The following is a 26,746-nucleotide window of genomic DNA, read 5'->3' on the forward strand; positions in this document are numbered from 1 at the left end:
AAAGTGAAGAAAAAAACAGTGCGCTGATGCAGTCAACTTCTGTTGGACTGACTGACACGACTCAGTGGAATACAGGTTAGTGTGACCATATTTGCGTTTGTTTGGGGCCTCGTCATCGACATTGTTCTACGCTCACCTGGCAAAGCTTTTTCATGTTTTTGGGTGTCCTGATGCTTTGAGGACCCTGGCACCCCCACTGAACACCGAAACATATGTGCTGCTTTGTACACTGTGCACATGGCCTCACACTTGTCCCGACCGGAACGAAAAGCGGAGAATTTCTGGTTCAAGTCATTGTTAAATGCGCATTTGCGCTTCGGCTTTTTGCAGGATGACCGACTGTTTGTGTCTGTCTCAGTTTAATGGCCCCAATGAAAGATCATGAAAACCTGAACATTTGCATCACTTTATAAAAAAAAAAGACGACGGCCAGGACAAGACGTGGAAAATGGACATGTCCGGGGAAAAACGGATGTTTGGTCACCCTACGCTACGCACAGCATCCTACATTCAGTTTGTCAATTAAAAATGAATGTAATCGACGAAATACTTAATGATCAATTATCAACTAATCGACTAATCATACCCATCCCTAATCAGAAGGGCGACACAACGAGCAGGCACTGAACGACCCAAATATTTTTTTTAGAAGAATAAACATTTACATGATCGAGGAATAAATTAATTTGGCTTTAAAATCAGAATAAACCACCCACTTACTTCAAAATTAAGTTTCATTCCGAATAATCATTTTAGGAATGAAGTGTTTACATGGTCTTTTTAAAGCGGGATTCATTTTTATGTAGAATTAAAGTATTTTTATTCGGAATTAAAGCTAAACGTGGCAAATGTATGTTTTTCTAAGTATTTTTGAGCTATAAACCATCTGTAATTGAATAAATATAAGATAGAACTGTTTAATGTTTTACTGTGGAACATTCCAGGAAGAGCAATGGCATAAAAACAGAAACAAACAGGTGAAGAATCCCCAGCCAAAAAGTTACATAGTGCACCTTTCAATTTTCATACTTTTCCTCATTTCAAGAAACTGTCTGGTCTGTTGTTTTCTCATATGACGACTAGTTTGACGTAAGCCCATATTCTTATCAGATTTGTTTTCTACACTGCCTCGCTGGGCTCGTGTGTCATTCCCAGTTTGCAATGAAGCAGTGAAGCTCAAGAGTAGGCCTGCTACAAAAACAGATTCTGAAGCACGATATACTGCTCCAGAGAGATGCTGCGATAAACAATAACATAGAAACTACTAAGATAACGTCAGTAAAACTATTTAAATAGGCAGTATCATTAAAAAGCCTGAGCTGTAATAAATAAATGACAAAATGAACAACTATTTTAATTTATTCAGCGGTCTACAGTTCAAATCTTAATGGATTATGACAAAAATGCACCAAATCTCCTATTTTTTACAAAGACACTGTACACATGACATACAATATTGATAAAAAAAAAAAAAAAGGCAGATGCTATTTGCACCCAGGGTGTAAATATCTAACATTGTTCTTCACACACAGGGTGTATTTTGCGTGGCACATAGAAGGGCACCCGGGTGTTCCTAGACAAAAATGCTATTTACATTCAGGTTACTTATTAAAAAAACAAAACAAAACAAAAAATCTCACTGTCAGTACAAACATAAAGGCACCAGTCCATTGAAAATCAGTAATATATATATTATTTTTTTACTCAAAATGATGCGGAATCATCGATCAGTCAATCACAGTCTGCGCCTAATGGTTTAGTCCTGGTTTAGACTTGGTTTTAGTACTGATTTTAGTAGTGATTTAGCCCTGGTTTAGTCCTGGTTTAATCCTGATTTAGTTCTGATTTAGTTCTGATTTAGTTCTGGTTTAGTCCTGGTTTAGCCCTGGTTTAGTCCTGGTTTAGTCCTGGTTTTCCTGTTTAGTTCTGATTTAGTTCTGATTTAGTTCTGGTTTAGTCCTGGTTTAGTAGTCTGGTTTTAGTCCTGGTTTAGTCCTGGTTTAGTTCTGGTTTAGTCCTGGTTTAGTTCTGGTTTAGTTCTGATTTAGTTCTGGTTTAGTCCTGGTTTAGTCCTGTTTTAGTCTGGTTTAGTCTGGTTTAGTTCTGGTTTAGTCCTGGTTTAGTCTGGTTTTAGTCTGGTTTTAGTTCTGGTTTTGTCTGGTTTAGTCCTGGTTTTAGTCCTGGTTTTAGTCCTGGTTTAGTTCTGGTTTAGTTCTGGTTTAGTTCTGGTTTAGTCTGATTTAGTCCTGTTTAGTCCTGGTTTTAGTCCTGGTTTAGTTCTGGTTTAGTCCTGGTTTAGCCCTGGTTTTAGTCCTGGTCTTAGTCCTGGTTTAGTTGGTTTAGTTCTGGTTTAGTTCTGGTTTAGTTCTGGTTTAGTCCTGGTTTAGTCCTGGTTTTAGTCCTGGTTTTCTGGTTTAGTTCTGGTTTAGTCTGGTTTAGTAGTCCTGGTTTTAGTCCTGGTTTAGTTCTGGTTTTTCTGGTTTAGTCCTGGTTTTAGTCCTGGTTTAGTCTGGTTTAGTTCTGATTTAGTCCTGGTTTAGTCCTGGTTTTTCTGGTTTAGTTCTGGTTTTAGTCTGGTTTAGTCTGGTTTAGTCCTGTTTAGTTCTGGTTTAGTTCTGGTTTAGTTGATTTAGTCTGGTTTAAGTCCTGGTTTTAGTCCTGGTTTAGTTCTGGTTTAGTCTGGTTTCCTGGTTTAGTCCTGGTTTTAGTCCTGGTTTTAGTCTGGTTTAGTTCTGGTTTAGTCCTGGTTTTAGTCCTGGTTTAGTCCTGGTTTAGTCTGGTTTAGTTCTGGTTTAGTTCTGATTTAGTTCTGATTTAGTTCTGGTTTAGTCCTGGTTTAGTCCTGGTTTTAGTCTGGTTTAGTCCTGTTTAGTTCTGGTTTAGTTCCTGGTTTAGTCCTGGTTTTAGTCTGGTTTTAGTCTGGTTTAGTCCTGGTTTTTCCTGGTTCCTGGTTTAGTCCTGGTTTTAGTCCTGTTTAGTTCTGGTTTAGTTCTGGTTAGTTCTGATTTAGTCCTGGTTTAGTCCTGGTTTTAGTCCTGGTTTAGTTCTGGTTTAGTTCTGGTTTAGTCCTGGTTTAGCCCTGGTTTTAGTCCTGGTTTAGTCCTGGTTTAGTTCTGGTTTAGTTCTGGTTTAGTTCTGATTTAGTTCTGATTTAGTTCTGGTTTAGTCCTGGTTTAGTCCTGGTTTTAGTCCTGGTTTAGTTCTGGTTTAGTTCTGGTTTAGTCCTGGTTTAGTCCTGGTTTTAGTCCTGGTTTTAGTCCTGGTTTAGTTCTGGTTTAGTCTTGGTTTAGTCCTGGTTTTAGTCCTGGTTTTAGTCCTGGTTTAGTCCTGGTTTTAGTCCTGGTTTTAGTCCTGGTCCTCCCCACACTTTTCATAGGAAACGACATAAGCAGACACGTCACCATTCCCTTTTTTCTGGAGATGGGTGTAAATAGAAGAATCGTGTCCATTGAACTATTAACACCCAGGGTGCAAATAGACACTCCGAATAAATATAATACTGAGCCCCGGCTACTCGAGAAGTGGGTACAATTGATTTCGAAAAGGGCTGGATATCATTAAGAAGTTGCCAATACAATACATACCATGAAACACAGGCCACAATACAATCTCGAATACAGTGCACTTTCGATTCGATACGATATATTTCAAATCGCACTGGTAAGGTTCAATAAAAAATAAAGGCTAAATCATGTCTGTGACACTAAAAGTCTTTGTTAAACCACTTCTTGTGCAAAGTTCATATGAAACACAAACATTTTAATCATCAAAACAGTGAAAATGTCAAATGTGTCGCATAAAAAGTTTCCTTCCTCGCAACAAGCAGCGAAACTGTAACAAAATAATTTAGTAAAACATACCAACAAATACTCTTGGTGATGTATCAATACAGCAGTCCATGATTTCGATACCGTATCATCACATTAAACGATACGATACATTCATAGGTCAATATTTTTGCACAACCCTAATTTCGAATGACTCAAATCAAGATTAATATCGTGAATTCAAGTCATTTACACTCAAAATGTCTCCTAGTCCTACAGAACAGGTCAGAGCTCACAGGACGGTCAGAGGAGCAGTGCTTTTGACCTGCACAGGGCTGGACACTGACTTTCACTGGCTGGACACTGGCTCATTTAGATTGTTACGTTTACGTGGAGGCGACAACACACAACAGAGAATATGAAAGAAGGCTCTGTACAACCAAAGACAGTGAAATATTTGTGAAAATAGGCCTAAAGCTAATATGTGCTCTAAACAACAGGCAAGAGAATGAAGCACTATGGTCACATACATAGTAATAGAATTTGAAGTCATAATTTCACATGGAGGGCAGGGGCCTATATAAGTGTATGGGAGATGTACTGTTTTTGAATGAAATAACCAAACTGAAGATCTACAAATATTGAGTCCAATCGCCACACATTTGTTTGAAATTGGCTCCTCAAATTTCCATATTAACTGTATGACTTAATGTTCTTTTAATTGACAACAACCAACATCTTGACTCTCATAAACAGAATATTGATGTTATAGTAACCCCAGTATTATTTTCTAAAGCAACATTTTTTTTATTTGATGTGTCTTGGTTCAATACACATACGTATATCAGCTCAAAATAAGTCTGTGTATGTCTGTATAAAATTAAAAAGCGTTTAACTGTCTGATAAATCAGGAAGTGCCGTTAGATTTACCATCAGTACTTCTAAATCCATAGCGGTGAAAAATGAGGAATATCTTTGGACTAGGGCTGGGAATCATTAAGAAGGTGCCGATATGATACATAACTCGATACACAGGCCATGAAACGATACATGTCTCGATACAGTGAGCTTTCAATTCGATATGATTTGATACAATATATTTCAAATCGATTCAATATGGTTGAATAAAAAAAACTAAATCATGGCTGTGATAATAAAAGTCTTTGTTAAACCACTTCTTGTGCAAAGTTCATATGAAATACAAACATTTTAATCAACAAAACAGTGAAAATGTCAATTGTGTCACTTAAAAAAGTTTCCTTCCTCAGAACAAGTAGCAAAACTGTAGCTCTGTAACAAAAAAATTTTGTAAAATGTAACAAAAAATACTCTTGGCGATATATCGATACAGCAGCCCATGATATCGATACAACAATACAATATATGGATATTTCAATATTTTTGCACACCCCTACTTTGGACCACTGCAAACATCATACCAAAGTCTTCATTTATTAAGTATCCAACAAAAGCTGTCAAACAGAAAAGTGAGTTTGTCTGGAAAGGGGTGACCGATTTCAGAATTCTCCAATTAATGTGTGACAAAAACAGAAAATAATGGCGCCCATAGGAGTGTGGCACAAAGAGCAGGTTTAAACGTCTCACCTCTGAACTTCTTTGGAGGATTGTTGAGGTCTCCTGCATCAGGCTGCACCACACAGCGATCGTCCACCAGGCTGAGGAGACACACACAAACCAAACATTTACAGGAGATCAAAAGAGGAACAAAACATCACTGTTATTTTGATAGGAGCTGAAATCATAAATATTTCACCAACTCTATAACTTTTCTGGTGCAGAGTAAATGCTTTTACATTATAATCGAGTTTCAGCTGACGTCATTGTTATTAAAAGCCCGCGTTGCATGCTGGGAAATATTTTGGTCGGAGGCAAGAAACACGATAGCGGTCAAACACAGTGCGTAACCTCCGATAATGGTAAATTCCTGCTGCATTATCGGATGCACAAACAGAAGCACGGAAGAAGGAAAATGTCTTTTTCGTATTCAGAGTGAAAAGAACTGCTAACGTTGAATTAAATGGCTTTCAAACATTCGCAGAGCAAACGTAGAAGATCTTAGCAAACCGTGGACTCCAACAAGTTCAACAACACATCGAGACTCTTGGAGGCTTTCATCTTTTCTGCTGTGAATGGCCCAGGAGTTTCCACCAAGTCATTGTGGATATCGCCGAAGTGAATATTTGGCCAGGTAGTTGGCGATTCAGACCAGAAATCTGGTTTGGTCCAGGCTCTGTAGGGGTTGAAAAGGGTGATTTGGCGTCCATCGATGCTTATGACCAATTTCTGGTCAAATCGTCTTCAGTCCTCTGCTGTTAGAGTGGATAAATAACTGGGATCGATACCCTTTACGTGCTTTCTCGCTCCGTCCGTCATGTTAAATTAGTTTTTCTTTCCGCCGACCAAAATAATTCCCAGCATGCAACACGCGCTTTTGGCAACAATGAAACTCGCCTATTGCTTCATCTTGAATGTTTCACAGTGTGGTATTAAACCTTTCTATCTTCAGAGAAAGATAGAAAGAGACTAAACCAGACCAAGTTACAGGTCAGATCTGCGGAGAGGCAATCCCGCTCACAGTCAGAACGTCTATTTTTCTAGGTATTTTCGAGCTATAAAACCACCTGTAATTGAATAAATGCACCGTATTTTTCGGACTATAAGGCACACTTAAAATCCTTTAATTTTCTCAAAAATCAACACTGTGCCTTATCTGTTAATTCAGGTTGTGTTTACTGACCTCGAACCAATTTTTTGTGGTACACAGTGCTCAAAAATCTGTCATAATGTTTTAGTACGACTTCTGTAAACTATGAAGGCACACTGGGTGAAAGGTTGTCAAAGCATTACGGCAACTGTAGTCAGGAGCCTCACGAAGTTAGTTGTCCTTTAGTCCAACAGAAGCTCAACCGCATCAGTGCACAAGGAGCTTTAGCCATGTGGTTTTAAGTTTTGTTTCTGTAAAACATAAACACATGTACTCAAAGCTGCATTAAACACATTATTACTCAATATATACTTGAGTCGTCCTCATAGGAATTAAAAAAAACAAACTTAAATTCTCCACCCACATTCATAATCCACATTCACCAAGACAGGGAGGCAACGCCAGGCGAATTACGCCACGATCTGCCAATGGATCATGGACGCCTGGGCTAAGGATCAGTCTCAAGTGTCGTCTGTTTGTTTCAGTTAACGCGCCTTATAATCCGGTGCAATTTATGTATGAAAATAGATGAGAGAATTCAACATTACTGATATTGTGCCTTATAATCAGGTGCACCTTGTAGTCCAAAAAATACGGTAAGTTAGAGCTGTTTAATGTCATACTGCGGAACATTCCAGACAGAGCCATATCCATAGAAAAAAAGGAGGAGATGGACCCCCAAACCAAAAGTGACACAGTGCACCTATAAATTTAAGAGCACAAACAAAACGATGAAATGAAAGTAAAATGTGTAGTTTCGTAAAGGACATACTGTACGCCTTTGGGTGGTGTTCATGTTTTCCTAATTCTGACTTGGTTTGTACCTGTAGTAAATATTCATCATAATTTTTCATGAGTTCATTGACAGTTTGTGGAATTAACAAAATGAAGGTGTTGACATCGATTTTATTAGTCTAATAAAACTGTTGTGTAATTTAGTGTTTGGCCCTTGTTAACGTTACAGTTGCTAGGAAACAGAACTGGAATTACCTCTGCACATGTCACATCTGCTGAACATCACGAGAATAAAAACAAAAATAAAAACAGGCATTTGATACCTTGCAACTGATGTCATCACCATTCCCTGAGGGTGTGATGCTAACTGTAGACACTGCTCTGTCAGAAGCTCAGTTACACTTGTAGATCTTAAACTGAGAGCTGATTCTGTTCCTCTCAAAGAACATTACAGTCATTTTTACGATTTTGTGAAACCTCTGCTATGTATAATTATATCATCTTTGTTTTATTGAGTAGACAAACCAGTCGTATGCACATTAAGTTGCTTTCAATGATGACTTAAAAAAAGAAATGGCAAAAATGTACAAAACAACCACAAAGAGCAGCTGGATTTTCAAACTTACAAACTTAACCCTGCAGCGTGAGAATAACAGAGAAAGACCGGAGACTAGAGCTGTCAAAAGTATAGAGAATAAGATACTGAAACTGATATCGAAACTCAATACTCATATGAGCAGGTAACGATAATGAAAAAGTCCCACTGACAGTAATGGACAGAAATGAAGCTTTCCTGAATAGTTTTAGAATGATCCACTGAGGGATTACACAGATATAAGACCACATGGCAATACAAAAGAAAGTCCTACCATTTAATGATGAAAATCACATTAAAGTGTCTAAAGAAAGAATGTTTTTTATTATGACTGTGGTATCGGAATTGGTATTGAGTATCAAGTCTATTCTTTAGTGTTGAAATTGAGTTAGACATTGTAGTTCAAAATTGTAGTATCATGGGGGGTGAGTGCGTATGGGAGGAGGCGCGGTGGGCGGTCAGGCAGCATGGTTAAGTCCTAGCTAAATCCTGTTTTAGACCTGGTTTAGTTCTGGTTTAGTGGCGCAGCCCACGCGAGGGGGGGTGGTCTGCATGACGTACGGGATGGGGGACGGTCGGTGTGACTTCCCGGGGGGAAGGGATTCTGCATGATGTGACGTATGTGGGGGGGCCCATACGCCACGCGGACCTTCCCCTGTCCTGTACGCTGCAAGGACCGTCCCCCTCGGCAGTCGGATGGTCCACACGGTGTATGGGAGCAGGGGTTCGCACTTTTGCAGCCACGGCCTGGTACTGGTCCCTGGCCTGGGGGATGGGGACCCCTGATCTAAGTGATATGGCAAAAAATAAAATAAAATAATATATATAAATATATAATATATATATATATATATATATATATATATATATATATATATATATATATATATATATATATTTATATACAGTTAAGTTGGACCTATATTTTTTAAGTTGTGCTGAATCACTTTTTAAATCCCTAAGACTGCGCATGTCTCCTGCACAAAGAGTCTCTATTCTGTCTGTATCATGTCAGTGTCTTGCAGGGTTTCAGCAGATTTCAGGCTCTTCGTAGACATCTCCATAGAAACAAGCGGGTGATGGTTACATAGTGCAGCTTTAAAAAGACCTAAGACTGAATCTTAATTAAAATCACATTAAATACACAGCTCTATCACATCTCCCCCTTTCAGTACTTCAGGGGGTTAACGGCTGCGAGTGTGACCCAGACAGGAGCATCTGAAGCGGGGTGTGGAGGAGAGAGGGGCCGGGGTGAGACGTCTGCACAGTGTTAGTGTAGAACCAAGAGCATTACTGGAATAGCAAAGGAGGAAATGCACAATTCATTCATAAGTAAAACTGTTGTGGCATTTATAGAGATGGAGTAGGTTTGATTTTTTTTTCTTCTCATTGTGCAACTGTGGAACTGAGCTTTCCCAAAATAGCTCTACTCTCTTTTGTTTACATTTTTGACTATCTGAGGAGAACTAAAAATTGTCCTATTGGTTTTTCATGTCAAATATTTTAAGAACAGCACAACGTTTGGGAAAAAAATGCAGGTTTTCTCTCAAATCTTAAAGCTGCATTATATAACTTTTTGCTTGGGGGTCCATCACCTGCTGGTTTCTATGGATACTTCACTGCTCTGCCTGAAATGTTCCACAGTATGACATTTAAACTGTTTTATAGCTCAAAAATATCTAGAAAAACAAACATTGTGACTGTGAGCGGGGTCGCCTCTCCACGGATCTGACCTGTAACTTGGTCTGGTCTCCATGAAAATAGAAAGGTTTAATGCCATAATGTGAAACATTCCAGACAAAGCAACAACATCTCCACAGAGAAAAGCATTTGACAGATGCTCCACCAGAAAAGTTACGCAATGCAGCTTTAATGCTCCTGTTGGGAATTTTACCAATTTAACAATTTAATACTCAAAAAGATGTATTTTGTTTTTGGTACACTGCGGTGGTCCAGCACCTGCTCGTCTCCAAGGAAATGTTATTGCTTTGATTAGAATGTTCCACAGTATAGATATCATGATGAAGACAGTCAGATCTGTGGAGAGGCGTCCCTATTCACAGATGTTGTATTTTTGATAAACACTTGTAATGAAGAAATGTTAAATGGAAATGTTTAATGTCACACTATGGAACATTCCAGGCAAAGCAATAACATTTCCATGGAGGCAAGCGGGTAGTGGACCCTCCCTTAGAAAAGTTGCGTGGTGCACCTTTAATTGCTATGGCAACAGTGGTAATTTGTAGTAGTAGTATTAGTAGTAGTATTAGTATAAGTGGCCTCACATATGAATGTCATGATCGCCCACTATTATTAATGTAATCTACTCATCTCTTCTCTCTCTCTCTTTCTCCCTCTTTCCTTCTCTCTCCTATCTCCCTTTTCTCTTTCTCTCCCCTATCTTTCTCTCTCTCCTTCTCTCACTCCTTCTCTCTCTCTCTCTACTATCTCCCGTTCTCTCTCCTATCGGCCTCTGTCTCTCTCTCTCTCTCTCTCTCTCGTATCTCCCTTACTCTCTCTCCTTCTCTCTCCTATCTCTCTTCCTCTCACTCCTTCTCTCCCCTATCTCCCTCTCTCTTTCTCTCTCCTATCTCTCTCTCTTTCTCTCTGTCTCTCACTCCTTCTCTCTGCCCTATCTTCCTCTCTCTCTCCCTCTCCCGCTCATTCTCTCTCGTATCCCTCCTCCCTCTCTCTCCTTCTCCCTCCTATCTCCCTCTCTCTCTCCTATCTCGTTCTCTCTCCTTTTCTATCTTATCTCTCTCTCTAATTCTCTCTCCTATCTCCACCTTCTCTCCTCTATCTCCCTCCCCTTCTCTCTCTCATTCTCCTATCTCCCTCTCTCTCTTCTTCTCCCTGTCTCCTTCTCTCTCCTATCTTGCTCTCTCACACTAATTCTCACTCTCCTATTTCCCTCGCTATCTATCTCTGCCCTTCTTGCTCACCCCTCTCTCCCTTATTCACTCGCTCACACTTAATTCCTCTCAGTCTTTCTCTCACACTCTCTCCCTCCTTCTCTCTACCCATCCCTCCCATTCCCTCTCGCTCTCATTCCATCTCTCCCACTCCCTCTTTCTCTCCATCCACCCCTCTCACTATCTCTCCTCATTTCTTCACTTCTCTCTCTCTTTCCTTCTCTCCCCTATGTCTCTCTCTCTCTCTCCTATCTGCCTCTCTCTCTCCTATCCCTCTTTCTAGCTACCTCTCTTCTTCACTCGGTCACTCTCACTTCCTCTCACTCCTTCTTTCACGCTCTCCCCCCTTCCCTCTCTCTACCCATCCCTCCCTCTCGCCTTTCCATTCTCTCTCTTTCATTCCCTCTTTCTCTCCATCCACCCCCCTCACTCTCTCTTCATCTCTCTCTCTTCATTGCTCTCTCTCTCTCTCTCTTCATCTCTCTCTCTCTTCATCTCTCTCTCTCTCCGCCTCCCACTATGACTCATGAAAAATGGAGGGAGCCACAGTCTGCACTTTCTTTCTCTCCCACATCCTCCTTTTTCTGTCCAGTCTCTGTGTGGTTTGGTCTTTTCTGGTGCTGTTTACCAAACTTCCACCAATATCTACCAAGGTATTGATGCTTTGCAGTGACATCGTGCTAGGGGTGTTCTACATGTACCTCTATGGTAGAATGTTCAGCAGCGACACAACGATAATCGCATTAGCTCATTGTCGAAAAAGTTTTAAGATAGTCTGAAAACCCAAAATGGATTTTAAAGAGCACATTTTCATAATCCTGTGAGTCAGTGCGAGTGTTCATGGTCCAGTTTAGGAGTTTGACTTTCAACAAAAAGGGGAAAGTGACAAACTGAACAAGCACAATCAACCTGGTCCCCATGAGGCATCAGTGGGGTTAGTTCATCACCACAGAAGCAGTTTATGAGTCCAGCCCATATTACATGATCATTATATCCACAATGCATGTGTGTATCTGTACAGGCCCATGAACATTTGTGTGATATTGGTCACACATGAGAATGTCTGTGTTTACTTTTTCTGAGATTTTGAGTCCACTCCCGTTGCTCTCGCTCGATCCTTCACAGAGGTATGACCAAAAACGCATATTTGACCTTGGTTACCATGACCTTCACGTGACCTTGACCAGTTTCAACCTGTAACATCCACTGTACCCCGGTTATGTGTGTGCCAACTTGTGTGATGATTGGGTGAATATTTTAGGCCGGAGATGGTTCAGAAATTGCTGAAATTGTCTGTCCTTTATAATGGTGTGACCTTTCAATTGACCTGTGTGACCTCAAATGACCTCGACTCATCACCAAAATGTTTTTGCGGCATAGGGGACAGGGGCTTGACCCACATACCCGAGGGTGGACAAACACACATACAGACACACACACAGACACACACACAGACACACAGGGTGAATACAAAACTTGGTCCACTCTTCGGGGACCAGGTAACAAACTGTTTGTGACTGTAATGTTACATGAGACACTTTAACAGCACAGATCAGATCATCTGCTGTAGTTCCAGCGAAGTCAGCTCTTTCAGGTCACATTGTGGTCAAATAAAACTCAGATTAAAGTATAATGTTCCATTCAGACCAGAGCGTCAAGGCATCTAGGGCGTCCTGCGTTTTTGTGGCGTGTCTTCGGGGGTCAGCGCGGTGCGAGTCTGGAATCAACACAGCGCATCTTGAACGTATATGCATCAACTCTCTGGACACGTGTCCACGGCGTCAACTTCAGAAGTCAAAAAAGTTGAACTTCTGGTGTCGGATGCACCGTGTCAACCTCTCAGGACAACTATCCAGTGATGTACAGATGTTATTGTCCAGAAGAAGGAGAAGAAAGAGAAAGAGCTGACAGCCATAAACACCAGAACAAAAAATCTATGACGTGTTATTAGTGGAGTATAAATATATACAAGCCACAACCACTGATCGTCAAGACTACACCAGGACTGGAACAGGACTACACCAGGACTAAACCAACACTGGACCAGGACTAAACCAGGACTAAACCAGGACTAAAGCAGGACTAAACCAGTGTCATTACCACAGTATAAATATAAACACACTGCAGCCGCTGAGCCGATCACCTCCGCTGATGTGTTTATGTAGTTGTTCCTGGAAGTGACCAGGAAATGGCACTTGTTTCCAGGGCAATGGACGCCCTGGACGCGCATCAAGTATTTTTCTCCCGTTGGTCCACCGCGTCCAAGACACGCTTCGGGGGCGTCTGAACTCAAATGCAAAGGCGTCCAATTAGAGGCGTCCGACACGTTTTTTGAGGCTCTGGTCTGAATGCACTTTAACAAAACTTCAGACAGAGCAGAGCCTACAGTTAGCATCACATCCACAGGGATTGTTGATGACATCAGCTGCACAGTATCAATATATAATGGGAACCCGTTTGTCTTTTAGTGTACCATGACTGATTCTGTGTTTGATTTCTGTTAAATTCACCACTGTTTTTTGTGATTTTGGGCTAAACGAATCCTTGTTTTTAATTTAACTTGTATTTTGTTATGATAATGTTTTTAGTTTCTTGATTTACTATCAACACCAACCGGACGGTTTCACAGAATTGGAACCAGTGCTGTTCAAAATGTTAAAACACATGTGAATAAATGAAGGTACATTTAAATCCAGAGTATTTTTGAGTCCTTTTCTATTATATTGTAAACTGTAACTGTCTCTAAGGTTATAAATGATGAAAAATAAAGCTCCAGTGTGGTTTGTTTACAGTGGTCTGCTTTATTACAGACCTGGATTTCCCCTCAGTGACTGTTCATGACACAGCAGTCTCTACAATCTCCTCTCCTTTTCACTTCTCTTCCTCTGTCTCTCTCCACTTCTTTTGCCTTATCTCTCTTCCTCTTCATCTTTCTCCATCTTTGTTGTACTCCTCTCTCTTACTCTCCTCTTCTCTCGCTTCTCTCTTCTCCCCATCTCTTTCTCTCCTCTTCTCTCTGACATATCCACAGTTGAAGTTGTGGAGCAGTCTTTGGCTCTGAGTCTTTCAGTCCACACACTGACAGAACTGCATTCCTCTGCACAGACACATTCACACATTCACTCCTTCACTTCCTCACACCCTTCTTAGAACTATTAATTTATTATTATTATTGAACTCTACGTAGAATGTCCCTGTTTGACCCAGTGACCCAGTTTTAGGCGTGGCCGTGGTGACACCAAGGCACAATTATCATAAATGGCAGTGGCTTGTTTCTAACAGTGAGAGCATCGGGCCAAACCAAACCGTGTCTCTGCCACACACTGTAAAAATGTTACTGCTTGTGTTCAGCTACAACAACATGGACTTTTCAGAGCTTTTATCCATTTAACAGTCTTCCCCCGTCTCATTTCCCCTCTCAGAGTTGTATTTGGAGTGATTTTTGCATGTTTGCTCAATCTTTAATTGCTTATTTTCAAGATTATTGCTGATCAACTCCTGTTTTCACCGCCAAACGCCCACTGCAGTGTACTAACCACGTTAGACAAACCGCCAATTGGATTATTTTCTCATGTATCAGTGAGACATGAGGATTCTGCAGAGCCACGTAGTTAATTTAGTACAAAAGAACTTGCTGGCGTGATGTGCAGGAGGTGCAGAGAGCTACATAACTATGGAGTAAATATTTGTGTGAATAGGATAGACTTCCGTAACCTGATTCATCAGCCGGTTTCACTTCGTAGAAACCATCAGACCTCACAGTGTTAGAATTCGTTCGCTCAACAGTAGGTGGGTACTTTTTTCGTGACGTGTGTAATGCGCCGCTAACGGGGCTAAGTGGTATATTAAGCTTTTCCCAAATCCCATAGAAAGAAGGACAATAACGTCTTTCCCCTTGATAAAATTCACCAAACATTCTCTTTGTTCCGACTTTAAATTCTCGATCTCGGGAATCGTTGACAACACAGAATGTATGACTCTTCGCTGATTGGCTGGTGCCCGAACTCACACTTCTGAGGTTTTTGCGAACTATCTATTGTATTCCAATGTTACGGCCCCAGGCCTTAATTTGTAATTTATTTTGTGTGCTTTAAATCATTTTGGTGGAACACCTCGATTCCTGCTGCGAGAGTCCTGGCTCGTGATTGGTGGGGCATGTCTACGCCCACCTCACCTGCAGCCACCTAATCTAAAAAGATTACCTGCACCTGTTCAGGGCTGCGGGTCTTGGTGGCCAGTCTGCCATTTTGTGTTTGTGTGTGTAGTTCTGTTTTGTGCCTTTTTTGATTTGGTCACTCGATTCTGTTTGTAGGGTTATGTGGTTTAATTTGGAGAACTTGTGTTTTAGTTTAGTGTGTGTCCCTTTGTTAATCACTCGTTTTGTATAAGCCTGCGTGAGCCCTTTTGTGGCTCAAAACTCAGTTTATTCTGTTGTTTTGTTTCTTAGTTTAGGTTATTTTCTGCATATTTTAGCCTTTTGTTAATTTACCTTTTACACCCATTAATTAAACATTATTTAATTTACTCCATTTTACATCTTGGTTTTATTTTTGTTACATCCCTGTCCTTAGCAGAGCTGGGTCGTAACATCCAATTCCTGACCGAGTTGCTGGAGAGAAATGAAATTGAGCGAAGGCACTAGGTGGCACCAGTATGGCTAAGAAGTCCGTGCATATTTGGGAGTAGTTGAGCATAAAATAAATATTTGTAAACTCCTGAATGAGTCCAGTCGTACATAATATGCATTGTGTGTATTTTATCCATCAGAATACGAACTGAAAAGCTACGACATCAAGAATTACAATCATGAAATGAAAATGTACAATTACACTTTCTTCAGTACAAATACAAATTCACAGATGCGACTCAACTGTCAAAAATATAACATCACTTCACAGGCATTATTTATTGAACAGAAGAAACATCGATTGAGATCAAGACTGAACTCATCTGACAGTTTACGAATATTTACTTTATGCTCAACTACAGCCAAATATGCACAGATTTCTATTCTATGCACACGAATATTTCTGAAAGCTTTCTTAGTCCACACATAGCTCTTTGTTGTCATCACGTGGAAATCAGACAATGTGTTTCTTTTAGTCGTTTTAGATCAATATTATGATTTAAAATGTGTCGATTATAACAGAATGTACCACAGATGTCAGAGATTAAAACTACAGAGCAGACACAAGCACAATGTGTCCAAACTCTAACTAAAGTAAACCATTTATCCAGGCTTGGGAACAGCACAAACAGAACTTTTGACAATTACAATGACAGTAGATTACTCCTCTCTAGGCTAAATGTGCTATTTATTTTAAACCCTCTATTCAACCATTCTGCAATTAGGAGTCTGTGTCTTTAAGTCTGTATGGATTTATCTGGGCTTGGGACCAGTACAATGCCTCTGCCAGGATTTGGACAATGCTTTCTGTAGATCACATTATAGAGAATCGACTTTGAGCCCTGCTGTTTTCCACGGTACCGCTGTGTGTCTGGTTTATTTTGTTGTTTTCAGGCGAGAGGCTCTGGAGGTCTGGAGCGGGGTCCTGATGCTGGAGTGGGCGAGCTGTAAACAGAGGTGCTGCAGTCTCTCTCTTTCTCTCTTTTTCTCCATCTCTCTCTCTTCTCTCTGTCCCTTTCCTTCCTCTGTCTATTTGTATGCCCCATTCCTGTTCTCTGTGTCTCCCTCTCTGTCTGTCTTTCTCTCTGTCCCCTTGTCTCTGTCTATCTCTCTTTCGTCGTCTCTTTTACTGTGTTTCTCTCTGTCTCTCTTCATTTCTATTATAACCACTCCTCTCTCCCCCACAGCCTCATTCTCTCTCTCTCTTCTCTCTGTCCACTCATTTGTATTCCCACTCCTCTCTCTTTGTATGTCTGTGTGTGTGTCTCTCTCACTCTCGGTCTGTCTCTGTATGTCTCTCTGTCTCTTTCTCTCTCTCTCTCTCTCTCTGTCCATCTCTCTTTCGTCGTCTCTTTTATTGTGTCTCTCTCTGTCTCTCTTCATTTCTACACCTACCCCTCTCTCTCCCACAGTCCCATTCTCTCTCTTTTCTCTGTCCATCCATGTGTATTTCCACTCTTCTCTCTGTGTGCGTCTCTTTCTCTCTCTGTTTATGTCTCTCTCTCTCTCTTTGTGTGTGTGTGTTTCTGTATGTCTCTCACTGTCTGTCTGTCTCTATATGTCTCTCTGTCTATGTGTCTCTCTCTCTGTCTCTCTCACTCTCTTTCTCTCTCTCTGTCTGTCTCTCTTTCTCTGTGTCCCTTTCTGTCTCTCTCTCTCTCTCTGTCTCTCTCTCTCTCTCTGTGTGTGTGTGTCTTTCTCTCTCTGTGTCTCTCTCTCTGTGTCTCTCTCTCTCTCTCTCTGTGTGTGTGTGTCTCTCTCTCCCTCTCTCTCCGTGTCTCTCTCTCTCTCTCTGTGTGTCTCTCTGTGTCTCTCTCTCTCTCTCTTTCTCTCTCTCTGTCTGTCTCTCTCTCTCTCTGTGTGTGTCTCTCTTTCTATCTGTGTCTCTCTGTTTCTCTCTGTGTGTCTCTCTCTCTTGCTCTGTTTCTTTCTCTGTCTTTCTCTCTTATTTCTTGTTCTTATGTATTTATTTGTAAAGGGACAGCACATATTAATGAACATTAAAAACGTAAATATATAAAGATTATAGCCAGCATGGCTAATTTCCTCTCTCTGTCTCTCTCTCTGTATTTCTATCCCTCCCTCCCAGTCTCTCCATCTCCTTCTCTATTTCTCTCCTTCTCTCTCTTCTCCCTCTACTCTAACCCTCGTCTCATCTCACACTCCTCTGTACATCAGCATAAGCGGCACACTTCCTTTTTTTTCTCACAGACAGACGAGAGGGAGAGTTGTGTAAATCTGACCCGAGTGCACTTCAAAAGCAAACGTTCACAGTTTCGGCCTCGTCGTTTGAACCATTTGTCAAACTGTGATTGTGATTTAACAGCCACAAATAATCACCCAAAAGACAAACGCCCTCTTTAATGAGACAAAGACAGTGCACAACATACTGAGTCCTTTTACCTATAGGAGCATCTGGGAGGAGAGGAAGAGGAAGAGAAAGAGGAAGAGGAGGGGGGACAGAGGTAGAGGAGTGGATAAAAGAAAGAGAGAGATAATAATGAGGAGGACATAGAGAGGAGAGTAGAAGAGAGAGAAGGTGAGAGAAGAGGAGGAGAGGACGTTCCTGGAGGTGCCGATGAAGCCATCGGAGGCGAAAAAGGAGGAGGTGTGAAGGAGAAGAAGAGAGAGGGAGGAGAGAAGAGAGGGAGAGAGAAAAGAGGACAGAGAGGAGGAAGAGAGAAGTGAGGAGGGTGAGAGACAAGGAGAGGAGAGGAGGACAGGACTTACCCGGGAGTGCTGATGAAACCGTTGGACGAAGAGAGGAGAGGAGAGGAGAGGGGAGGAGAGGGGAGGACGAGAGAAGGAGAGGAGGACAGGAGGAGAGGAGAGAGGGAGGAGGAAAAGACACAAAGAAAGAGGAGAGGAGAGAGAAGGAGAAACAGAGGAGAGAGGGAGGATAAAAGACACAGAGAAAGAGGAGTGGACGAGAGCCAGAGAGAAGGAGGAGAAGCGGAGGAGAGAGGGAGGAAAGGAGGAGAAAAACCCGTAAAGACAGAAGGAGAAGAAGGAGGTTGGAGGAGATTACTCACCCGAGGGTGCTGATGAAGCCGTTGGTGGAGCCCTCGGCGTACAGGGAGCAGATGTCCCCGATGTGCAGGAAACTGGACATTTTATCCGACATGGTTCACAGCCGATGGGACACTGGGACAGAGACAGAACGTTATCCAAAATATTAAAGAGGTCTGAGTCCACCCCAAGAAAAAAACAGGTCAAATACTTGTGCAGTCCCCTCCTCATTCTGTATTTTTTTAATAATATGATGACCACTGGCAGCACTTTCTCTTTTCAAATGTTCAGCGTGGTTGATGTGCACCAGGCCATAAATGGGCTCTCTTTGCACAGTAGCACTGGTCCAGATGGTATTGAAGCCAAGTTTATTAAATTTGTGTCCCATGTTCTTCGCTCCCCTTTGACTGATCTGTTCAACATGTCTTTTAGATCGTGTGAGGTTAAATCTGCGTGGAAATGTGTAAAGATTATACTCCTCCATAAAGGGAGCGACCCCAGCAAAGTATAGACCAAGAGGGCTGTGCAAAAATATCAAAATATCAATATATCGTATCGTTTAATATGATGATACAGTATCGATATCCTGGGCTGCTTTATAGATATATCACCAAGATTGATTTTTGGTATATTTTACCAAATTATTTAGTTTCAGTGCTCCAGTTTTGTTGCTTATTTAGAGGAAGGAAACTTTTTCATGTGACACATTTGACATTTTCACCTATTTTGAGGATTAAAATGGGCTGTCTGAATATTTATCTAAAAATAATCTTCTATCTTCATTTCAGTCCGGTTTTAGGAAGTACTTCTCAACAACTTCTGCTTTACTAAAATTTACCAATGATATTTTCTCGGGTTTTGACAATAATCTGTTAACTGGTGCTTTATTTATTGACGTCACCAAAGTTTTTTATATGGTCGAACATTATCTGCTACTGGATAATGACAGGGCCGCTCTCCTTTGGTTTAACTCATATCTTCATCATCACCAACAATGTGTTTTCTTTAAAGGCAGCTTTTCAGATTTTTCCACAATAGAGAGAGGTGTGCCTTAAGGTTCCTCACCGGGTCTCCTTTTATTTTCTGTTTTTATTAATGACCTTCCCATTGCCTGCACAGCCTGTGATATCCAACTCCATGCTGATGATACAGTCATTTATTGATCCAGAGCTAATATTACTGATATTCAATCCTCAATTCAACATGACTTTAATACTGTTCAATTATTGCTACAGTCTAACAAACTACTACTTAATGAATCTAAATCATACTTTGTTGTTTCAGAAACGAATCCGTCCTTTTTCTGTTAATGATATAAATCTGACACTTACTGATTCATCACCAATTATAGCAGTTGATAAATGTAAATATCTTGGTTTATGCTTGACAAGCTTTTACAAACCAAGTTTCATACAGTTTAAAATGACTTTATCAGTCCATCAATTGTTTTAGCTTTTCTGTCAGGAAAAAGATGATCTCACAACTAATTCTTACCATTTTACATTACTGTGATGTCATTTATCAAAATACCACAACTTCTATCCTCCAACCACTCAAAGTTTATCTAAAATAGTCTGTGCAGATTCATTCTCCACTGTCCCTTCAGAACTCACCACTGTACGATGTATCACCAGCTGTGCTGCTCACTCTGTCCTCCCAACACCAACTTCACTGTTATTATTTATCTTTAAATGCATTAACCTCGGTTCTCCTGAAGATTTCAAACAATATTTAATTCCCATTCTGATCCTCTTACAGTTTACGTCACACAGATCAGATATTTTTTGTTGTCCCAAGAGTCAAAAAAACAAATAGGAAAACACTCATTTAAATATAAAGTTCCTTCTGATTGGAACAATCTTCCCTTCCCTCACTGATTCGAGCATTAACTTCTGTCCCTTCATTTAAAAATGTTCTGGTTCAATCTTTACAGAACCGATGTCATTGTTTTTGATCATTTTGCTGAATTTTGTAGTTTATTTTGGTGTATTTTTTGATTATCTTTGAACTCTGTCTTAGGTTTTTGTTCAAATTTGTGTGTTTGTGGTTGTGTTGATTTTATTGTTTTGATGTTTATGTGAATTTCTGTATCCTCCTGTCTGCCCTACTGTATCTGTCTTTTGTTGTTGTAACTATGAGGACCCCTCGAAAACGAGATAGAGAGAGATGTCTCAAGGAGCTTATCCTCCAAACAAATACATTTTGACCATATACAAGGACCAGGGCAAGTACAAGGGATGTACAATTATAATATTCATTTAAAACATTTAATTGACCAATAAATTACTGCGATAAACGATACTATTGACATTTTGAGACCAGTTTCATCTAATATAATGACAATGGACTAAAAATGCAAATACACCCTTTCAAAGATCAATAAACTTGACTTTCTAAAAAACATTGAACACAGGAACTGTAAGACAAACAAAAACAATAGGCCTAAATGTAATAGACTTGTTCACATAAGAATAGGCTAATGTAGTCTGGCTCACAGCAAAGACTTGTTTACAAAAATGCACTTGATTGAAGAAGCCATTGTTGAACCAAAGACAACCAAAACAACCAATAAAATGGATTATGTGTCTGTAACAAAAAATGCCCTTAAAAGTTAATTTAGTCATTGATTTGCATTGGAATATTGTGGCTCCTCTCTCTGTAACTGCTGCTGTGAGCCTCGGCATTTTGGTCTTAAAATGTTCGTATTAACCCGCTTTACATTTCACTGTTTCGCTATTTTGTCTGTCAGAAAATCCTATTCATAATGTAAAGCCTCGCCTCAAATTCGGTCCTGTAACTTCACCTCACGAGCTTCATTTGAGTGGTGCTGAACTCGGTGGGTGACGTTTGTTCAAGCGTCATTACGATGAGAAAAGAGGAGTCAGTACAGAGTGACAGAAGCCTTTAGACCAGGGGTGTCAAACATACGGCCTGGGGGCTGGATCCGGCCCTCCAAGACCTTTAATCTGGCCCTCGGCTGATTTTCTACTAAAATATTTGAATTATATTTTCTATTAAAATATTGTTAATTTTCTGTGGTGTTTATCATAGCAGCGTCTCCAGCGCCTCTGTGCGTGGCCCCTCCCACCAGAGCAGCACAAATGAAGACTTGTCTCTTTCCAAACGCTCTTAAAGGACGATCGTTTTGACTGTTGATCGTGACACCCTCATCAGCAAAATGTCCAAAATGAGAAAAGTGGAGCAAAGTGCAGGATTTTTCAAGAAAAACAGACTTATTCCTATTTACATACAAGTTCATGTTAAAACATTGTGTTGAAATTGCATTTTTCTTAAAGTTTCAGGTTGTTCGTAATATTATAATATTTTATAAAAGAAAGAGTTCATCAATTAAAAAAGATTTCTGTAATAGATTTGTGTTTCTCTGCATAAATATTTGAACTTATTGTTATTTTTGGGGTATATATATATATATATATATATATATATATATGCCATGAGTTTTCTGATCCGGCCCCTTTGGGATCAAAGTAGGTTGGATATTACGGAAGCCGGGAAGGGTCACAACAAACACAAACGCTGCAACAAATACAAATGCGACAACACCACAAAAAGCCACTACACACCAAAAAAAGCCACAATGGAAATGACCGCGGGACTCTGTTTTAATGCAAGCGCCGCAACAAATACAAACGCCACAACACAAACGCAAATGCCGGAACACATTAAAAAGCCACAACACATCAAAAAGCCACAACGGAAGTAACCGCGGGACTCTATTTTCCGACGGATCGATCAAGTGGCAAGTGAAGAAGAAGAACTACAATGTGAAAAGTAAAGGAACGAGAAGTTGGAAACGTAAATAAAAGTAATTTATTGTTTTATTATTCGTTTCACGTTGTAGTTCTTCTTCTTCACTTGCCGCTTGATCGGTCCATTGGAAAACAGTCACTTCTGTTGTGGCTTTTTGTTGTGTTGTCGCATTTGTATTTGTTGCGGCGTTTGCATTTGTTGTGACCCCTCTCGGCTTCCGTAGGATATGGCCCCCGGACCAAAATGAGTCTTGACACCCCTGCTTTTGACATTCAGTCTCTTTGGTAAGAGCGAGAAAGACGAGGAAAACAAACAAACATGCAAATAGAAATTATCGCAGGCGGAAAAGTTATTGACCTTGTTAAAAGTTATGCAATGATTTGATTTATTGATTTATTGATTATCATTACAGGCCTAATCAACAGTTGCTGAGGGTTAATTCTCTTTTTTGACCCCTCAACCCATAAAACTCCCGGTCACCTCCTCATCTACACTGTCACAGTCACTTTATCATTATTTGTGTAATTTATGTTTATTTGTCCATTCTGATTGGACATTATTTCTATTATTCACAACACAACGATTATAGTGTCCATGTTTTATTGATTAGGTTCATAATAACAAATAATGCTGCCTAAATCAATAGTAAGTCATTGCTGTAGTATCTGATTGTAGAACTGTCCTTGGAGGAGAGTCTGTCACCTGCTCGTCGTCATGGTGACATGGTTGCCAGGTGATAGCAGGAGGTGGCAGACCCTTTACCAGAAAGGTTACACAATGCACATGTCTCTCTGTTCCTTAATTTGTATGCCCCACCCCTATTCTCTCCGTCTCCCTCTCTGTCTCCATCTTTCTCTCTGTCCCCGGTCTCTCTGTCTCTCTCTCTGTCCGTCTCTTTCGTCTGTTTTACTGTGTCTTTCTGTCTCTCTTCATTTCTATGCCCACCCCTTTCTCTCTCACAGTCCCATTCTCTCTCTGTGTATGTCTGTGTGTGTGTCTCTCTCTGTCTCTGTGTGTGTGTGTGTGTATCTCTCTCTTTCTCTCTCTCTGTCTCTCTCTATGTCTCTCACTCTCCCTCTGTGCGTGTCTCTCTCTTTCTCTCTCTGTGTCGCTCTCTCTCTCTCTGTGCCTCTTTCCTGTCTCTCTCTCTCTGTGTTTCTCTCTCACTGTGTCTCTCTCTTTTCTCTCTCTCTGTCTCTCTCTCTGTCTCTCACTCTCCCTCTGTGCGTGTCTCTCTCTTTCTCTCTCTGTGTCTCTCTCTCTCTCTGTCCTCTTTCTGTCTCTCTCTCTCTGTGTTTCTCTCTCACTGTGTCTCTCTCTCTCTCTCTCTGTCTCTATGTCTCTCTCTCTCTGTCTCTCTCTCTCTCTCTCTGTGCCTCTTTCCTGTCTCTCTCTCTCTCTGTGTTTCTCTCTCACTGTGTCTCTCTCTATGTCTCTTTTTCTCTCTCTGTCTCCCTGTCTCTCTCTGTGTTTCTCTCTCTCTTTCGCTCTCTCTCTCTTTGTGTGCCTCTCTCCTGTCTCTCGCTCTCTGTGTCTCTCTCTATGTCTGTGTGTGTGTGTGTCTCTCTCTCTATGTGTCTCTCTCTCTCTCTCTCTCTCTCTCTGTGTCTCTCTCTCTTTATGTGCCTCTCTCCTGTCTCTCTCTCTCTCTGTGTGTCTCTCTCTACAGTATGTCTGAGTGTGTGTGTCTCTCTATCTCTTTCTCTCTCTGTTCACTGTGTCTCTCTCTCTGTCTCTCTCTCTCTCTCTCTCTCTCTGTGTGTGTGGTGAAAGCAGCAGGTGGCAGACCCTTTACCAGAAAAGTGACACAACGCACCTTTAACCCTCTCAGGCTCAAATTAATTTTTAGTATCAGGAAAAATCTGATATTTGGGGAAAATTATAATATGGGGTAGTAATATACAATTCTGACTTTTTTATCCTTTGTAAACAAAAAAAGTATTTTGCACTTCTGGCAGGCCGTTTGCGTGTAGCCATTCTTGCACAGTCTGCATCGTCCACGTTTATCAGCATGGATGGGAAAAAAGGCTCCTGAGTAAAAAAAGCTCATATAATATGGATGTGGAGTAAGTAGGTACTTGGAATTTAGCTGTTGCAAATCTGCAACGCCTGCCTGGAGAGGATTAATAATAAAACGCCAATTGTTAAGTTATGTTGCTGATGAACCAAACTTATTAACTAACCAATATTATCATCAATCACAAATCACAATACTTTTCAGACAAACTGCAACGAGAAATGCCCCCCCATCGCTCTGCTCTGTGCTCGGTGTAGTGAACTCTAGTTGACATGTGGAGTTGAGTTCCAGTCCCTGGCAGCACCATGTTGACAGACAGGCCTCCCCCACAGGTGCTCTGCTGGTCATTTGACTAAAAGGAAGTCTGCTTCTGTTATCTGTGATACACCATCGATTGCAGTGTGACAATACTAGGCCTACAGAGACGTGTGATCGCATTATTCAAGTGTCAAAGTGAGTGTATTTATTTGAGGTATGGCTAAATTAAGAGGAGCTTAAAGGTTGTATAGAGGATTTTTTTAAGGGAAGTGAAATACAGCGACAGTCCTTTTTCAAATGTTGTGCATGCGTGACACCACCTCTTTACTATAGAAATCACGCTTGTTTACATCCAGTGCACGTTCAGAATTACTGTTGAAGTGACCTGTCGAGAAATATTTTAGCGACCGACGCGTCAGTTTTTAGACCCTTCATCTTCGTCAGTTGCGCCATCACTGAATCTCCAAGAATCACCTCAGTTTGTCTTCGCTCCTTTTCCCCTTCTCTTCTTCTTTCAGCCACCTCAAAAACCGAACTTTCTTTTGCGGCGAACTGGTCGTCGATTCTCATCCGCGATCGCAACAAACTTTGTGTGAATTGCGAGCAAGCTACAGTTTGAAAAAGCCTCTAAGAACCGCTGCATAAAGCACATAATCCACGTGCGCTGTCGAGTCAGTTACACTAGAAATGTAGGGAGTTTGATTGACAACCTAACAGCCAATAGAAAATGAGGCAGTCTTGTTTTCTATTGGCTGATGTTTATCTGGCCTCACTACATCCACAGTTGACAGATTTTCATTGTTTGTTTTTTTTTTTGGTCATTATAATTACAAGGCTGCTGCATCTTTCAATGACAATTTGAAACTAAAATTATCAGTGAAAGATGACAATTTCACTGACAATTTGAAACAAAAAAAAATCCTCCATACAACCTTTAACTCAGGGCAAAAGCTGGTATAAAAATGAAGAAGTGAAAAGAGAAACATGAAAGATAATTTAAAACCAGGTCTAAACAATGCTCCACCTCTGACCAGTACATATTACTGAGGTGTCCCTGAGCAAGACACATTCACACCACCCTCGTGTATCTGTGCTGGGAATGATTATTGGCTGGAGGGAGCTGATGGAGGAGATTGGCAACCTTGCTACCGTAAATCTGCCCCAAGGCGGCTGAGATGAAAGAAGAATGTCTGAGATCGTAAAGCAACAAAGAGTGCTCACAGGCCTATTATTTTAGAGTAATACATTTTTACTATTATTATATTATTAATATTATGCATGTTAGAATTATGAGCATACATATGAGCTCCGTAGTCTCTTTGAGGAGACACTGTGTACAGTTAAAAGTGCAGTTTAGTCACTTTAGTAACGTGGTTCAGGATTAGCCACCTGTCGCTTTGCATTGTCTGGAATGTTCCATAGTACATACTGTAAGAGAATTTAAGTAATTTATCCTCTCTGTACATCTCGCAGTTTACCGGTACTCACAGGAACTATAACATGATCTACACCTATGTTATTACGTGATCTAAAGCCCTATTCGCACGGGATTAGTTTGACCTGTGGACCTTTGGTGAATTGTAATAATTCAGGAGGATTCTTCAGATCTTCCCGTATGACTGCGCCATGTCTGTAATTTGTAAAGTAAAAATGACACCGCAAATGACCTACTATATTTCGCCAAACACAGACGTCTGGTGATAAAACTACTCCCGTGCGAATCTGCATCTCAGTGTTTGTTGTGGTAGTTGCCTCACGCCTTTTCTCTCTCTTTCCGGCTTGAATATTTAGGCTGCGGTAGAAATTTGGATTAGCAGTTTTGATCTTTTTAGGGGCAAATTCTAATACGGCCCTGTATTGCACTATATGTAAACCGATCTGCAGAAACGGGAAGAAGTCCAAGAAGAGAGACAATTCTCACAGGACGATGGCCTGGATGACATGTGGTGCAGCAAGCGCTAAGGAACATTTTAAATAATATAACTAAGTAATAACTAGCTAGGCTACAGTATATCCTCTATATCGGGGTAGATCTAGTGCCCTCTAGATCGACACTGAGAACCAGGGAAGAGGAGCGATCTGCACAACTCAGCCCGCTAGATCGACACTGGTTTAGTCCTGCTTAAGTCCTGGTTTAGTCTCAATTCTATACCAGTCCTGGATTAGTTCCGGTCCAGTCCTGTACCAGTCCTGATCCAGTCCTGGTTTAGACCTGGTCTAGTACTGGTCTAGTCTCTTTCTAGTCGTGAAAGAGATAGAAGCCGATATGATGTTATGATGTTACGACATATCTGGTTGTACTATTAGTAAAACAGAATAATTTACGGACT

The 26,746-nt window shown here is 40.8% G+C and overlaps 1 protein-coding gene across 1 annotated transcript in view; it reads right to left on the bottom strand.

Moving 5' to 3' along the window:
- Nucleotides 1-26,746, bottom strand: part of LOC110158704 (inositol 1,4,5-trisphosphate receptor type 1-like) — a 264,915-nt gene that overhangs the window by 236,491 nt on the left and 1,678 nt on the right. Inside the window, 2 exon segments of the mRNA XM_055160081.1 lie at nt 5,373-5,443; nt 18,394-18,505. Coding sequence (XP_055016056.1) covers nt 5,373-5,443; nt 18,394-18,485 — 163 coding nt within the window. The 5' untranslated portion in view covers nt 18,486-18,505.

The sequence above is a fragment of the Boleophthalmus pectinirostris genome, unplaced genomic scaffold, assembly GCF_026225935.1.
Source record: "Boleophthalmus pectinirostris isolate CB_2022bp ecotype Guang Dong unplaced genomic scaffold, ASM2622593v1 HiC_scaffold_3, whole genome shotgun sequence".
NCBI lineage: Eukaryota > Metazoa > Chordata > Actinopteri > Gobiiformes > Gobiidae > Boleophthalmus > Boleophthalmus pectinirostris.